This window comes from Grus americana, chromosome 7, assembly GCF_028858705.1.
Source record: "Grus americana isolate bGruAme1 chromosome 7, bGruAme1.mat, whole genome shotgun sequence".
In the NCBI taxonomy this organism is placed as follows: domain Eukaryota; kingdom Metazoa; phylum Chordata; class Aves; order Gruiformes; family Gruidae; genus Grus; species Grus americana.
Genome location: NC_072858.1, coordinates 5,625,154 through 5,640,578, shown reverse-complemented (window position 1 = coordinate 5,640,578; position 15,425 = coordinate 5,625,154). Strand labels below are relative to the sequence as shown.

At 41.3% G+C, this 15,425-nt stretch overlaps 1 protein-coding gene across 2 annotated transcripts in view; it reads left to right on the top strand.

The window, feature by feature from the left end:
* TACC2 (transforming acidic coiled-coil containing protein 2) overlaps positions 1-15,425 on the top strand; it is a 143,306-nt gene that overhangs the window by 6,763 nt on the left and 121,118 nt on the right. The window contains exons 2-4 of one of the 2 annotated variants that reach the window (XM_054831853.1): positions 2,927-3,040; positions 7,977-8,054; positions 9,561-9,620. In XM_054831853.1, the coding sequence (XP_054687828.1) occupies positions 8,022-8,054; positions 9,561-9,620 (93 nt within the window). In that variant the 5' untranslated portion in view covers positions 2,927-3,040; positions 7,977-8,021. Of the gene's footprint in view, positions 1-2,926; positions 3,056-7,976; positions 8,055-9,560; positions 9,621-15,425 lie in introns of both variants that reach the window. The other variant, XM_054831856.1, reaches the window with a different exon arrangement.

Sequence of the window (15,425 nt, the reverse complement as noted above, 5' to 3'; positions counted from 1 at the left end):
TTTATAGTACATGAATGTAAGTGTTGTGCTTACTTAGTATAACTATTTTCAAGTGCAGAAGATTGAAGAAACTCAACCAGTTTAATTTCAAAGTAAATATTTTTTCATCCAACTTCAGCATCTGTAAACAATGATTCATGGCTTTATGAACACTATCTTGACTACAAAATTATTTCAGTGGTCAGTGACTCAGTTCCCAGCGTTAGTCTAGAGATCTAGTATAATTGCTTGGATTAGAGTCTGAAACCTAACCCTGGTCTGTCTATTACCAAGTTGTCTTGAGGTACGTGTCTACTGAGGGACTTATTTTCATAGCCTGCCCTCACTACTGATAAATCACAGCACATCCGGAGTGAGAATATTGTTCACTGCTAACTATTCAGTAGCTGAGTTTATAACCTAATTTATTCTCACCCAGTGATCAAACAACTATCATCAGATTATGAAAAACCAGTTTCAGGCTAAAAGGTCTCTGAGGATGAAGGATATCATCTGTATAGGATGTATGTATTTATAAATACATAATATGTAATACATACATGTATATATGTGTGTGAGTGTGTGTATACAAGATTATGTACCTGTGTTGGGCCAGCACAAAAAATCAGTAAGCATCCTCCCCTCAGCCCAAGGAAAGCCTCTGAGTGTTGGAGGCTTTGTAGAAGCCCAAGAACAAGTTCTCTCCTGCGCTGTTTGTGTGGGCATGAAGGACGCGTTAGCAGGAAGCCCAGAAAGCAGCTGCAACCTGCCAACTCTGACATGTCAACACACACCTCAGGCCAAGAAAGCAGATGAAATACTGCTGCCGTCTGCAATTAGGGAGAAACAGTTGCTGACAGCTGGTTCAGACTCCACAGCTAAAGGAGAACAAGAAGGAAGGGATCTCTTACCTTCTGCACAGCTTTACGCCCTGCTTCTTCTCTGTCATTCTCCTCAGCTCTCCGAAAACCACCCCTTATGGCAGCTCTTTGCTCTCCCTTGTATTTCCACTGAGTATCTTGGCCAAAGGGAGGAGAAAAAAGGGAATGCATGGACAGAATAAACAGTAAACACTACAGAGGGGACAGCAAGGAAAATAGTTTGAAGAAGAATGAACCTGAAAAGAGGCAAGAATTAATTCGCCTTGTGAGGCATTCTCCCCATGCTTCGTACATGCCTGCAGAGAGATTGTAAACCAACTGCTCCCCACCTCACTTATGTCTCCTTTTCCACCTGAACATAACATGGATTTTTGTCTCTGAGTTGCATCCCACCATTCCCAGTGCTGTGACTGGACACCACAGTAGGCAGAACAGCTCTGGGAGCAGAGAGCCAGCAGGTTCTGAAAATCCACCCGTCACCTCAGACCTCCCACCGCTCCTTCCAAAACTTTGCCCCAAGTCAGAGTAACGTTCTTCCTGCTTCATCTTTGAGGCTTAGGAACAGAGATCCTTCACTTTGAGTGAATGACTGTGCATTTAGAGTGTGACAACACACGTGCACTCTGCCAAGCTGGCTACGGACCTGGATCGTACAGTCCTGTATGTCTCACAATACAAGTGTGGGTGAGATATTTTTCATAAATCATAATCAGCTGTTTATAAAAGGCAGGCAATAATAATAAGGAAATCATTTGCAGTCCTGCACAATGACAGGCACCGACTGACCAAGTGAGCTACGTGGGTCAGGCTCCTCTATAGCTCCCAAGCCCTGTTAGCTGGTTGTGGCGTTAGGAACTGAAATACAAAGCCTTTCTGCAGCTCCCCATAGCCACGTACTGCATGTGGACAGAGAGCCACTGCCACTGCACAGAGCTGCGTGCTTCATCTGGATCAACAGCCTTCCCGCTGACTCAAGTGCTGCATATGGAATCGGGTGAAAAACTGCTGGTATAAATGTGGTTTGGAAGGAGAAATGCTCCAGTACTTGGATGTTATTTTTTGGATCATATATTTCGCAAAACACTTTTGGCATCGCTTTTAAAGACAAAAAGTCCTCTGCATTACTTTGACATCTGCAATCAGTGCAAATATAAGGGAATGTACATGTGCTCAAAACATTTAATAGTCAATACACAAGAGAAAGATTATTCAGATCCACAGAGGTAGGCACTGAGAGCCATTTTAGACACCCTGAGGTGGCTGTGACATCCTCGTGGGACTGGCAGATAAAACACAAAACTTACCTGAGACCCTTGTCTTCCAGAGAAGCAGTTAAGGGATAAAAAGGATACCCACCATTTCCCAGCTCTCACAAAAGGCCAGCTCAGCTTTTTGTTGCCAAGCAACATCACAATTTTACAGCAGATCCAGCTGCTGATGTTGCTAAGCAACATCTTTCCCATCAAGTTGTACACTTTTAAATCATTACGTGTTTACTAATTCTCATTCTCAGATTATTTTTTCCCTCCCAGATCTTGATATTTGCTCTTTTAGAATTTGTGAGAAAACAAGGGCTGAAGGAGTATCACAGGTCGTTCTTGCAGATCTCTAGGATATTGTTGTAATAGGCAGAAACTAAGAATGATTTTGCATTAGTTACATCGAGATCAGAGAAGAGCAAAATGCTGAACACCCTCCCTTTCTTCTCTTGCCTATGAGAATAGATGGTGTGGAATGGTATGCTCGGTGCTTCAGCAGAGCCTTGCAATGCTCCACGTGTAGTATCAATCGTGAAAGTGAGGAACATAAAAACATTTTGTCTTACTTTGGCAGTATTTATACCATAAAGTAAAATGAGCTGAAACTAAATTGTCTTATATAAATACCTAAGGTAGCACGTACTGTAACGTATCTGAGTAGTGTGTAGTTGGAAAGTGTACTAAATACTGTGTATACCAGGATTAAATTTGATCACTCATGACAAATTACTTGGATCTTACTGAAATGTCTAACTCATTAATCCACTACATAGCTTACCTTTAAGTCTGAGGTGTGTTTTCCCCTAGTTTGAGTCTTCCAGTCCTCCTGGGTTAGATCATCTTTTGATCAAGAGAAGGCAGCCTCCCTGGATGAGCGTGCAGCGTGGATGAGGAACCGCAGGGGAGTTCCAGCAAATAACGGTAAAGCAGCCCTATGTGAGTACATCTCCCAAATCAAAGAGAATCAATGGGGACATCGGAGGATGAGGAATGCTCTCACAGTTAGTGGTTCATGCAAACTGATTTGACTTCATACTGGAACAGAGCAGAAGAGCAGCATCTGCGTAGGTGGGAACAATTTGCAGCGAATAGGTGTTGCTTGGGACAGTTGGGATAGGACCCAAGTGTATCCTAATTTAGACACAAGAGTGGGTCAGAAAACTCACCTAAAGATATAATGTCAGTGTTGTCAGACAGAGTTGTTCTAGGTCCAGAGATCAGAGAACATGGTTGCCGTTTGTCTGTTAGCATCTGTGTCGCTCTCCTCATTTCACATGGCTCATGGTTCTGGCAGTAGTGAAGTTGTCTGCGTGGCTTTGCAAACCTTACACAAGGTTAGCCAGAGGGATTCTCCTTTGCACGTGTTGATAAAAATACACAATCGTGATGAACTACCAGAAGGTTGTTTTCCCCAAAGTTTGTGGCAGACAATTGTTCTGCAAGGCAGCTTCTTCACTTTCACTTTGTGGCGTTTTCTGACCTTAGCTTTAGAAATGGAACAGCACCAAATATGAGTTCAGTTTCTGCTTGTGAGGAAATAATGCGGCTAGCAGAAGTGAGGATATATTACCAGGCTTGTGTTTTCCTGAGCTCCCACAGGATCCCTGTTCTTAAATTCATGGCAGGGAGCCTAAACACAAACATTGCATAATTTGTTGTCTATAGGCAATGAATTTTACAATGGCCCTATTTTGTTTTCTAAGGAAGACCATACTAAAACTTTGATTTGATGAACTTCAGCTTTTCTGGATTCTGAAGTAGGCTGAGGAGACCAGAGAAAAGGGGGTATGACAATGACTTCCACAGCTTTTAGTTTCTGACCTTCACTATAGATCTTGACTTTTCCATCTTGAACTCTTAGAGGTATAGCACAGATTTATTTCACATATTGTATTACCCACACACCACCAAACCCACTCATAGGTCCTTAGCTTTATAACCTGAAAAAGCTCAGGGAATACAGGTAATTTATTTCTGATCTGTGGAGTTCTTCTTTGATCAGTAACAGTGGTTTAAGGTGGTATAACAGCGCTGGAGACTTGCATTGCTGGATCACCAACTTCACCAAAAAAGAAGGGCTAAAAAAGCAGAGCTGCTCATCTAGTCCCTGACCTTGCAACTGTTCATGCCAGCTCTTCACACGCCTAATGTTTTCAAGTTAGATGTTTGTAGACCAAGACTTTGTGGAACAAAGAACAACCACGGGAAAGCCAGCAGAGAACATACAGCTACCCTGTGAAATCCTGCCTCTTACTCATGTCAGAGATGAATTTTCCATGCCCGAGTCAGTAATGCTGCCCAGCAGCTCTGCAAGGTGCAGGAAACCCACCGCTGACAATTCCTGTGCTGTGTGGCACCAACAAGCACCACTGGTGTTTACAGGAACTTGTTAATCCCTTGGAGTTGCCACTACTGGTAACTACACTGTCTTTTGTTATCAGCTGTCTTTGTGAGCACCCCGTTGTGGAAGCATTGCTGGAGCGGACAACGAGCATTAATAATAACAATTAGCTCACCCGTAAACCAGTACTTCTTGCAACATCACATTTCAAAGGGTTTTTGTCATGTCTCCACCCTTCAGGATGATTAAATGGGAAATGATTTCAGCATAACCTGAACGGGAATATCAACATTTGTTAGCAGGTATTTCTGAGAGCTTGCAAGAGTAATATGAGATAATGAAAGACAAACTTAAACATATAAACAAACTTGAAAACAAAATGCCGCATAGATATTCCCCCTAATACTAATTTTCCCTTGAAAACACGTGCATAACTTCAATGTATTGTTGATACCATTTCACTGACCAATTTCTGGAGCACCGGAAGCACAGCTCATACCATTGGCCAAGAAACACTGGAAGTGAAATATGTTTCAACCAAAATCCATTTTCTCTGGGGTTGCTTTTGTGAAAAACATTAGTACTCAATTTATGACATGCAGAGCCACAGCACTCTCCCAGGAGCAGGGGGAGGCCCGGGTGGAGGAAGTATAACTTGTTTTCTTTTTCGCCCGGGGTGGAGGCAAGTTGGTTGTTCAGCAGGTTATGAAGGTGGGTCCCTGAAAGGAAGCCTACATTTCATGTCAGTCTGAGGAGAAGCAGGAGGAAAATAAGGTGAAAACTTGTGAGGTGAAGATGGAAGGAATGGTTTGAAGACGTGCTCTAAAAGTGTCAGTGAATCCAAAGCTGCCAGATTAATCCTGGAATGTAAGTGTGAAGTTAAACGTTCGCTCGCTCACTTTCAGTTGTTTTACTGTACGTGTACGAAAGTCTCTATAGGCTGATCAGACTCATCTGGTACTAGTGAGCAATTTTTGAGATACGTAGTGTTAAAATAATTTTAATAATGACATGTAAATTGTAAAAGATAGTATAGAAAGACGAGAAAGATTATCTTTTGGTTAACCTATGTTTATTTAATGAATGGATTTTTAACATGGTTTTAATGTTTGTTTGAAATTCTATACATATGATAAAGCGCTTGTAGTTTGCAACCTAAGTAATGCTTGTGGATTGAGAAAACGTTTTAGAAATAATGCATGTAAAAAGGATTACAATAGCATTGTAATCTGAAAAGTTATCTTAGTTACTCTGCAATGTAAGTCATGCATTATTATTATTATAACTTGTCTCATTATTGGAGAATCTATAACAACTTTATTCCCTATTTATGACATTTATCTTCATTATTAAGCAGATGGTAATGTGAGAATTGCGTGACTGTGAAATTTCATACTCTAGGGAAAAAGAAGTGTAAGTAGACAGTGTGATAGGATATGTTAGTGGAGATTTGTGATAGCTAGCGCTTTTGCCATGCTTTTGCAATTTTCTACTTTGATCCCTGTGCATTTTAATAAAAAACTGTAAATAAAGTATTTTTTTTTCCCAATGGAATATTACAAATTTGGCCTCTATTACTAGTTACTGTTTTTAACAGTCAGTATTGCTGAGTTGGCGCAGAAGCATTGAGAGCATATTATGCGCTACAGTGAATTTACTCTAAAATAGAGTAACATTATGTCATACAGTGGCTAATCTATTTAAGAACTTGATAAGCAAAATTTGCATTTTCCTCTACTGATATGCAAGACCCCACCCCAATTAACCATGGGGACTTGGAGAGTTTCGTTCATTCCCCAGCTTATGGTATTACTGCAGGTGCTTGTGAGGGGACAGTTTTGAGAGCTGTAAATTTCCTGGTGTTTCCACATGATGTCTGTGGAAACAGAGAAGGAGCTGGGAACAGAAAAGCCGATTAGGTCAGTGGCACCGAAATGCCAGGATATCCGCTCCTAGGGAAATGTGCTGGCCCTTGAGGGAAGCATATTGCTGTAGGAAAGTTATTCCTCTCCTGTGCATTGAAACCTCACTTAGCTGCTCTAACAGCGTGAGAGTATTTCGTTATATCAACACATGCTTAAAATATTATAATCTTAATCTGTTCTCTTGGAACATTGCACTGAGCTGGGCCTGACAAGATTTGTGTGTGCACACCGCTTCATGATGGAGTACTTCATACTTGGGGTATAGTGATTTTGAAAATATTACATGCGGTCTTTAATTTAGTTCAGTAGTGTTTTAAAACAGTAGAGGATTTGGCAGTAATCTCAGCAGGTAAAACCGCGTGTTGCTAAGTAATCGCTAAAAGTGCAGTCCTGGCCCCAGTGATTTCAACAGGAGCAAGTTCAAGCACCAATACATCCCCTGAAGACACTCAAGTTTAAACAGAGCATAGCTTAAAAGCACAATACCGAACTTCTCTCTCTCTCCAAGCCTCCTGTGAAGAAAAATAATCTTTCAAGTTTAAAAAAGTGTGCTGTGGTAATAAGTAATAACATTCCTTAAAAGCTTGTATGGTTTCCTTGGCTAACAAAGTGCAATCTTTCTTTTACAGGCGGACTGTAATGGAGTTTTTCTTGACATATGCCACAGACCAATCTCACATTCTTTGGGAAAAAAAAATAAGAGCATGTGTAATTTTCACCTATCCAGTAATACAATAAATACAGTGAATTTAAATTCCTGAGCTCCAAAATAAAATGTCTAGAACAAGAAGTAAATGTCTATGTTCATCTCGATCACGTACATTTACTATTGAGTAGCCTTTTCAAAAAAAATACAGAAATTAGTAATGCCTGGGGAAACACTAATTCCCGAGCTGTCGGTTGCAGTTCTAGTGCTCTCAGGTTTTTTTTTGAAATTAAATAATTAGGGTTGAACTAGTGTAAAACCAGTGGTAATTAAGGCGGGCAGGTGCTGTTATGTGTAAAGAAAATGTGTTTCAATCATAATATTGTAAGCAGAATAATGCCTAAGAAAAGCATAGTACGATTCCAGTGATAAAGATAAAAAAACCCATTTACTCTTTCTTAAAGCTGAGTGCATATATGGAAAATTGTTTCTGTTACAGTAATGGTCAGGTTTAACGTTCGGGTTCTGACAACGTGAGCGTGCAGCTCAGTCCAGGATCTCCAAGAAGTACAAGTGGTTTGAGTACAGTTAAATAAATACGGTTTTCATATGGGCTGTCCGTCCAAAGTAACTTTGGCAAGGAGAATGCCTTTCTGCTCAAATGACATGGGGTAATCCAGAAAGAGAGTAACAAAGCTGAGTTTCAAGGAGTGTCTTTCAGCATAAGTGGAGCCAATGTAGGGAAGACAGCAGAGAGACATTATGAAATAAAAGCATTAGGAGTTACCTTCCCCTGATTTATGACTTAAAATCATTGTAAGACTGAGTGTCAGGAGAGGAAGCTGATAGAGTGACTGAGATGACATTCCTCCAAAATTTCCAGGGGCTGTTGTTGATTTTTTTTTTTTTTTTACTGAAGACTTAGACCTTTTTCTTTTCTTTCAGTGATCTGTCTTTAATTGGTGTGTGATACTGGACGTCAGCATCAAAATGGGCAATGAGAACAGTAGTGCAGAAAATCAGGTGAGTGTGACAATGTGATTGCATTTTCCTTCCCTACTGGCCTAGAGCAAACCTTACAGAAATTGGTTTCAAGGGCCGCTTACCCCACATTCATCTTCTGCCTCCCAGTTACGCTCCTATTTAAGTGTCATTAATGGTAATTGAAGGCAACCTTTTGTTTGTTTGTTTGGCAGTGACACTGCTACATAGCGTCAGGGCGCTGTGCGGGTGGTTGCTCCCCGGGGACCAGGAGTCATGGGCGATGCCCACGGGGTGAGCAGGGCTGGCTCGTCCCTCCTCCCCAGCCAGGGCGCAGGGCAGCCGGGGGCGGCCCCAGCTCCAGGCACCAGGTACATCCCTGGAGAAAGGGACAGGCCGAGACGGGTCCAGGATGTCAGCCCATGGGACAGCCCGGCTCAGCGGGGCCGACGGCCGGGCAGGAGACCAACATCCAATGGCATCGCTGGGGTAACGTCCCCAGGGGAACCGAAATGGGGTCCTGGGCCATGGGCTGGGTGGGGAGGGGCCGCGGGAGCCAGGCGATGCCTGGGGTGCCCTCGGAGCCCTGACGCACAGCAGCTACTCCCTGTTCAGAAGTGAACGATGTGTGCTGATCCAGGAATTTACACTCTTTAGAACCCTTTTAGAAGGGTGCTTCGTTAATGCATCTTGGTGTTCAGTGATTTATTTTTCAGTTCTTGAAATGAAGGGAACCCATATGCTATGGCTAGTCGTGTACAATTACATTAGAAGTTATTATGTTGATATAAGTTTGAATAAAGGTTTTAATTAATCTAATTTCAACGGTTAAAATACCAGAATGTGTTTCATCTTCTCTTCTTCCATATGTTACGGTAGATGATAAAATACGTTAGGGTGCGTTTTGCTTCCACTTCGGGTCTCAGCAGATCTGCTGTACCTTGTGCATTGCAAAGCGGACCCTTTCAAGGGAATCAGGATTACAAGTTTGCCAGATTTTTTCGTAAAGATTTTTTTAGAAGAAAAATCTGCTATAATTCTTGGTTGTTCTGGCCCAGTTGTATCGTTAGCCCAAAATTTGGTCCCAACTTTTTTCAGGGTTTGGGAAGAGGGGAATGTGTAAATTCCTATAACTAAGTAAAGAGAATTTCTTCTCCAATGTGTAGAGCTTTCACTTAGGAAGTTTTTGAAAGTCAAATACATTTCTTCAAGAGTTCTCCGGAGGCTGAGACGACTTTACTTAAAAGTTACTGAATTTGTTAAGAAATTTAATTAAAAGCTCTTCTTTTCTAATAAGGAAAGTAAGCTGCTGGTCTCCATTTCACATTGTAAAAAAACCAACCAACTAAACAAAACCCCAAAGCAAAACGAAATAAATGCTAGGAAACCAAATTACTTTAAAAGTCACTATTGACAGAGAAAAAACAAGAAGTAGTTATAAAATCTTAAAAGCCACTTAATCTGCTGAACAGCTATTGAAAATGTATTGCTTAATGAATAGTCCAAATTCATATAGTCACTGAAACATTTAAATACGTTCGTTTTTAGTCAGAAGTTCCCAATGCAAATAAAGTCATCCTTGTACCACCGAGCCAAGGAGCACAGCAGGTAGTGGATGATGAAACTGGTTTGCATAGTTTGCATTTCAGAATGTTAGCATCAAGTTTGGCTGTGCTTTTTTTTATGCATCTGCTTCTGCCTTTTGGTTTTTTGACACTGACTGCAAATTTGCAAGGCAGCTGCATTTAAGTTTTCAGCAAGTTGTAAAAAAAAATCTGGTTTCTTTTAACGTTTTTCTTTGGTAGCAATCTATGCTTTAGAGAAACAGCCTGTGTTTGACCCTCTTTGCATGCTGGCTTTCCTTCCAACTCTAACACAATTAAAATAGCTCAGTGGATGTTGTTCTTATACTCAGTACCAATTGACACGAGTTGTTTTTATTTATGTATTTATCAGAGAACACCATTGCCCGGTTCTGGCTCTCGGCTGAGTCATTTGGAAGCTGCACACATGGTTTGCATTAAAGATGGGAGAGCCCGTGCTAAGTTTAGAACTCATTTAATAAGAGGGAAGATCTGTGGAAAAAATGTGCTACTATGAAGAATGTAGTAGGCACTTAGAGAAGAAGTAAATACCCAATATGTCTTGTAAAGTAAATACCCAATATGCCTCTGAGGAAAATATAATCTAAATTTAGTAGGAATGAGCAAAGATAATAAATAGATAAAACGAGGCTGGGGCCAGCAGTATATTTAACAATGGGATTTTACATACAGTAACCACTTTCTGTTTTGCTGTAACAGTGCACAAAGTCCAAACTGCTGAGAGATTCTAGGTTTGTGCCCTGCCTGATTAGAATGGCAAAGCTTGCTTCCAAACAAGGGTCTCTGTCAGCGGCACAGATTATGCCAAACTGAATATAAGCTATTTTTAAGATGCATATTCGTTGAAAAGCGAAATTCCATGTGAAATGTGTTTAAATTGAAGAAGAAACAATCTAGAACAGATATTTTGACCCAGTTTGACCCTTGAGATCCAGCCTTTAGCGGAGAAAATACCAGGGAAGTTAAGGAAGTATTCTTTAAGGGAAGCCAGGAAAAGTACTGCAGTTTATGGAACTCTGGAAGGTCTCGGCCATGGTGCTGCCCATTGGACACATCTTTCTTTGTTCATCCAAATGCATCTGATGGTGTAGAGGAATGGCAAGGTCTGTCCTCGGGCTTTTCCCTGACTTTTCTGGACAGCCAAATGTTCACAAATCACATGGACATAATAAAAAGAAAAGACTCATAGTTTTGTAGACACTGATGTATCTGTGCACTTCCTCAGCCCTTGATAGTCTTGATAGTCTGGGCTCGGGTGCTAGCTAATAAAGCCCCACTTACAAACAAAGCCAAGCCAGCCAGGACCAAAAAAGCTTATCTGCTATCTAAAAAATCTGGCAGCGTGAGGCACACGGTCTGCGTGAAGGAGCGTGAGCCCAGCACACCAGCGCCGCAGCCCAGCCTCGTCCGTGCTGCGCCAGGGGTTTGTGCAGTTAACTGGGGGACCAGCTCCCAAAGTGGCTGTACGGTGCAGGGTTATACTGACTTGCACGACTCTTTTTTGTCACGGTCTCCCATCTACTAGAATTATGCCTTTACCAGGACGTCTTTGCTTTCATTTTAAAGGGGTGGGTGAAGGATGTAAAAAACAGAAGGAGTTCTCTGTCGTTGGAAACATGAGCAGAAAGTTTTCTAAAGCTCGAATAGGCTGGATTTTCTAATATGTAATAATTTTAACCCAGGTTTTAATTCTTGCCACTCAGAGTTCTGAAGAGGAGAGCTGTCATCTTTCACAGCCTTTCTCATGATTACAGAAAAGTCGGTTACCAAGTAATTGTAAAGCTCTTTGAAGGTGAAAACTGCTGCTGAATTGAAATCCTAGCAGCGTGTGTTTTACCCCACTGCTGAAGAGGGAATTTCAAAGTCAGTTACTACATAAGTTATTTCTATATATTTTGCTTTATCCTTTCTTCTTTGTTTTCTGAATAAGTAAATAGCCAAAGCTGGTTATTCCACATTTGTCTTATTGTCCATTTCTCTTTAAACATAAATCATAATAATGTATGGTTATCTTTTTTGTTCTTGTTTGTTGTCTACTGCGAAATGTGTGAAAGATAGACAACCCATGCATACTTGCCAGAGGGGCCATAGCTTCAGAAGAGTCTATTTGTTTGTCCGAAGCGTCATGCCGTGTTCCTGCTAGGGTTTCTCCAGTTAATTATTATGAACGAATCTGACTGCTGCAGTTAATATTCTGCATTATTACTTTCCCAATATTTCAGCTTCCTTATGCCTGTGTGAAATGATGGATCTAGTAACTTGGCATGGTTCTTCTTTCAGATCCCAATATTATGGGGATCAGCAGAGAACACACTGGGCACGTTAGCAGCTCCCCAGCCATCAGTCTCCGTTCTCACAGATGATAACTGGGCAACTTCCTCTGAGCTCTGGTGCTCATACTGTGTGTGTTTACATACGTTTTGAATAGTGCAATAACATCTGTTTACATTCCATTGTTTATACTCAACTGGGAACAAAAATACATTCCCAATTTTCTGCATAATAATTTTGCCTATAGCATTTTAATGAGGGACGCTGTTACCATACATGGGCTTCTCTTTGAGTTTCTTGTGTCCGCATGATTCACCACTTTTACTCTCTAAATCATTATTTTCTTTCATTTTTCCTTCCATTTCCTCCACTGCACATCAGGAGTGCACAGGACAGCAGACCTGTTCCCCATCCTTTCAGTCAACATTTGCCCACAACGGGGTGTCGATGGCAGTTGGCTGCAGGTCAGCGTGCGCAATACTGATGCTTAGGTAGTTCTAGCATACTGCTGGTCACCATAGTCATTAATGCTTACTTCCGATGCTAATTACTACTGGCCCAATATTCTATGGTGAGTAACGCCAGTAATGCCAAGTATGTGTTTGAGTTTACACAAAAAGAACATTGTCTGTTTTCAGAGAATTATATGTCCGTTTATGCAAATGAAGCAAATTCTGGGACACTTCTCACTGCAATGAATTATACTTGTTCTCATCTTCCCTGTGAATGAAGGAGGGGGGATGAAAGAAGAATAAAGTTCCAAAGTTGTGATGAGGTTCTTAATTTGAAAGCATAGCGAAAAGGAAGATGGAAGGCTCTTCCTTCTCTTCTGAATTAATGGTTAAAGCTTCCTTCACATCTGTAAAGCCACCACCATTACTAATGGGAAATGTACATTCCTGGATACAGATGAAAAGGAAAAATATTTTATATTTATAAAGATCCTCTGTAATTATTTACTGCATCTCTCCTTTTAGAAATAATGCGAAAGTGTTGGACTTACATTTTCCACAGCTATGGGTAATTAGAAATTTAGGCAAGCATACACTATTGGCTGGGGAGCACAACAGAGTTTAGAACTCAGCTTGGAAATGATTTTCCCAATATCTCTTCATATAAATCTAACAGCATCTTCTCAAGTGTTGTATTGTTAGGCTGCTGAGAACGACTCATCAGAAAGCTGCTTTAGCTAAAATTATATTGCCTTGAAATTGCAAGTTATGTGATGAAGATTTTGTTCCCAAGATCATCAACTTTATTCTCTCTCTCTCCTCCTATATGTCATACACCTGCCATCGTTAAGAAAATAACTCAGGTACTCATCAGACCTTCATCCAGCTGTCAGGAAGGGGACAAAGGAAAATAAGAAGCTGCAGCAAGACTAGTGGGGTTACAAGGATAACTATGAATTTTCCTCTGCCTGCTGGACACAGACCACATGTAAACAGATGGAAAGATGAGGTTAACAAGAACCGTGAAGCAGTTACGTAGCTACGCTTCATTTGGCCCAGCGCAGACTCGTGCTACGTACATACGTTCAGACAGACTGAGGCGCAAGCGTAGCAGCAAGTTGTTGAGAAGACGCTTAGGTTGACATTACAAAGATCTGAACGTAAACAGTTTAGTGCCCTCAGTGGATCAGAAGGGTCAGAAACGTGAACAATGAAGCCCGAAGGTTTGAATTGTTCTTGCTGTAGCAGAGAGGAAGTTGTGTGTTCTGTGAAGAATGCTAAACCAAGGATGAGATGGTGACTATATATAATTACACACACCCCCCCCAGTGTTTATTTTTACGTTTGCAGCCAGAGTCATTTCAGTAGGTATTTCTTAAGAGGGAAAGCAACCCTTTTTCTCTAAGGAAAGGTCGTAGGTATTTACAATAGAATGTTGTAACCAGAAGTTTTCAAATACTGTTGTTACCATATCACATTTTGCTTTGCTTCTTGTATTTGTGAGAAGCAGATTAAATGAGACTTCCACCAAAGCCAATTTTTGCGTGCCTGTCCCTTTGAGGATTTTAATTAGAAAAGGCATGAACGTAAAATTTTACTCTGGTGAGAGACAAATAAACCAAGCCAGAAGCAATAGCAAATTACAACATTACTGATGAAAGAAAAAAATCTACTGTAATTGCAAAATTCTATATAGAATCTCCCTTAAGGAAAGAGTCTGCTTTTTGCATCTGATCATGTCATAATTACATCCAGCTAATAAGTAGTTGTGATGTTTGGGCAAAAAACCAAGAAGTGATCATGGCAGTCATCCCCTTCTCTAAACTGCTGTACTCCAGCCACTCTCAACAAGGGGTGGGTGCTGAATAATGCAGATTGCTGCCCGAGTTGCTTATTAAAATCAGAATTTAGCTCCCTTGCGAGGTGAGGAGTTAGACTGTAATTCTTCAGATCTTAACTGTCACGTGGAGTTCAAGCTTGGCCCAATATGCCAGGTACCGACTTGTTACTGTCTGTGGTCAGTAGTTTTGCTGACCAGTGTTTGCCGATTTGATTGAAAATTTTGGGTTGTTAAGGCAATATCCACTCATTATCTAATTTTTATCTATTTTGGTACCATTTCTCCAAATGATAGAGAAACAATAGTTCTCCAAGGACATAAAGACTGAAAAATCTGATTTGCTACTCAGTTACTGTCCCTGCAGAACAGAAAAAAAAAAAATCAGAAGAGCAAAAAGGTAGCTCCTAAAACCTGCTATTTCTTACAAAGACTTGCAGCAGCTGTTTTAAAAATATGATTTCCCAACCATGTGACCTGCACAATTCTGTCTTTAGAAAGATGTAACCTTGAAAACTTCTCTTCTGTCCACTTTTCTGACATGGACTAGGTTTTTCCTATCTTGTTGATATTCCTAGGTATCAGGGCATTGGGCAGGCTCATTCAGGAACTGTTGATTGCTTTAAGAATCACAGCAAGCCGTTTTCTGGCATCTCAGTTCTGTTTTCAAGGAATGGACTTAATGCTGAAGCACAATAGAAATAACGAGGAGCAGCCTATCGATTGAGGCTGTGGATGAACCACTTCTCACTCCCTTTCTCTGCAGCCAGTCCTGCAGCGAAATGAGCAATGGCTGCAAAGCATTGCAGCGAAACCTTTGCAAAGAGCGCCGTGTGCGTGCTTTTCTGCTTGGTGCTAGCCTGCTCAGCCACAGATGTGCGAGGACGTGTGTGGCCCCGACGGGGACCGCGTGTCCGTCCTGCCGATGCGGTCAGCTTGGCGGTTGATCCTGAAACCGGAGCCCGGGCGCCTCAGGGACGAGCTTTGCTCTGCGTCCCGGCGTTCACCTGCGCTGCCGCAGCCTGATCCCCATCCTCGCGGAGGAGGTGGTGGCTGGGAGCGAACAACCATCACTTCTAGCAGGGAGACTTTAAAAACCCTATTAAAAAAAAAAAAAAAAAGAAAACAAACCACAACAACTTGTAATGGAAGAGGTGGAGAAAAAGAAAAGGTAAGTTCTGGTTTATTGATTGAGACTTGTAAAGGCTTGTTCCCAGCTTCCCCCTCGATAACCAGAGGGAGTTAGTGG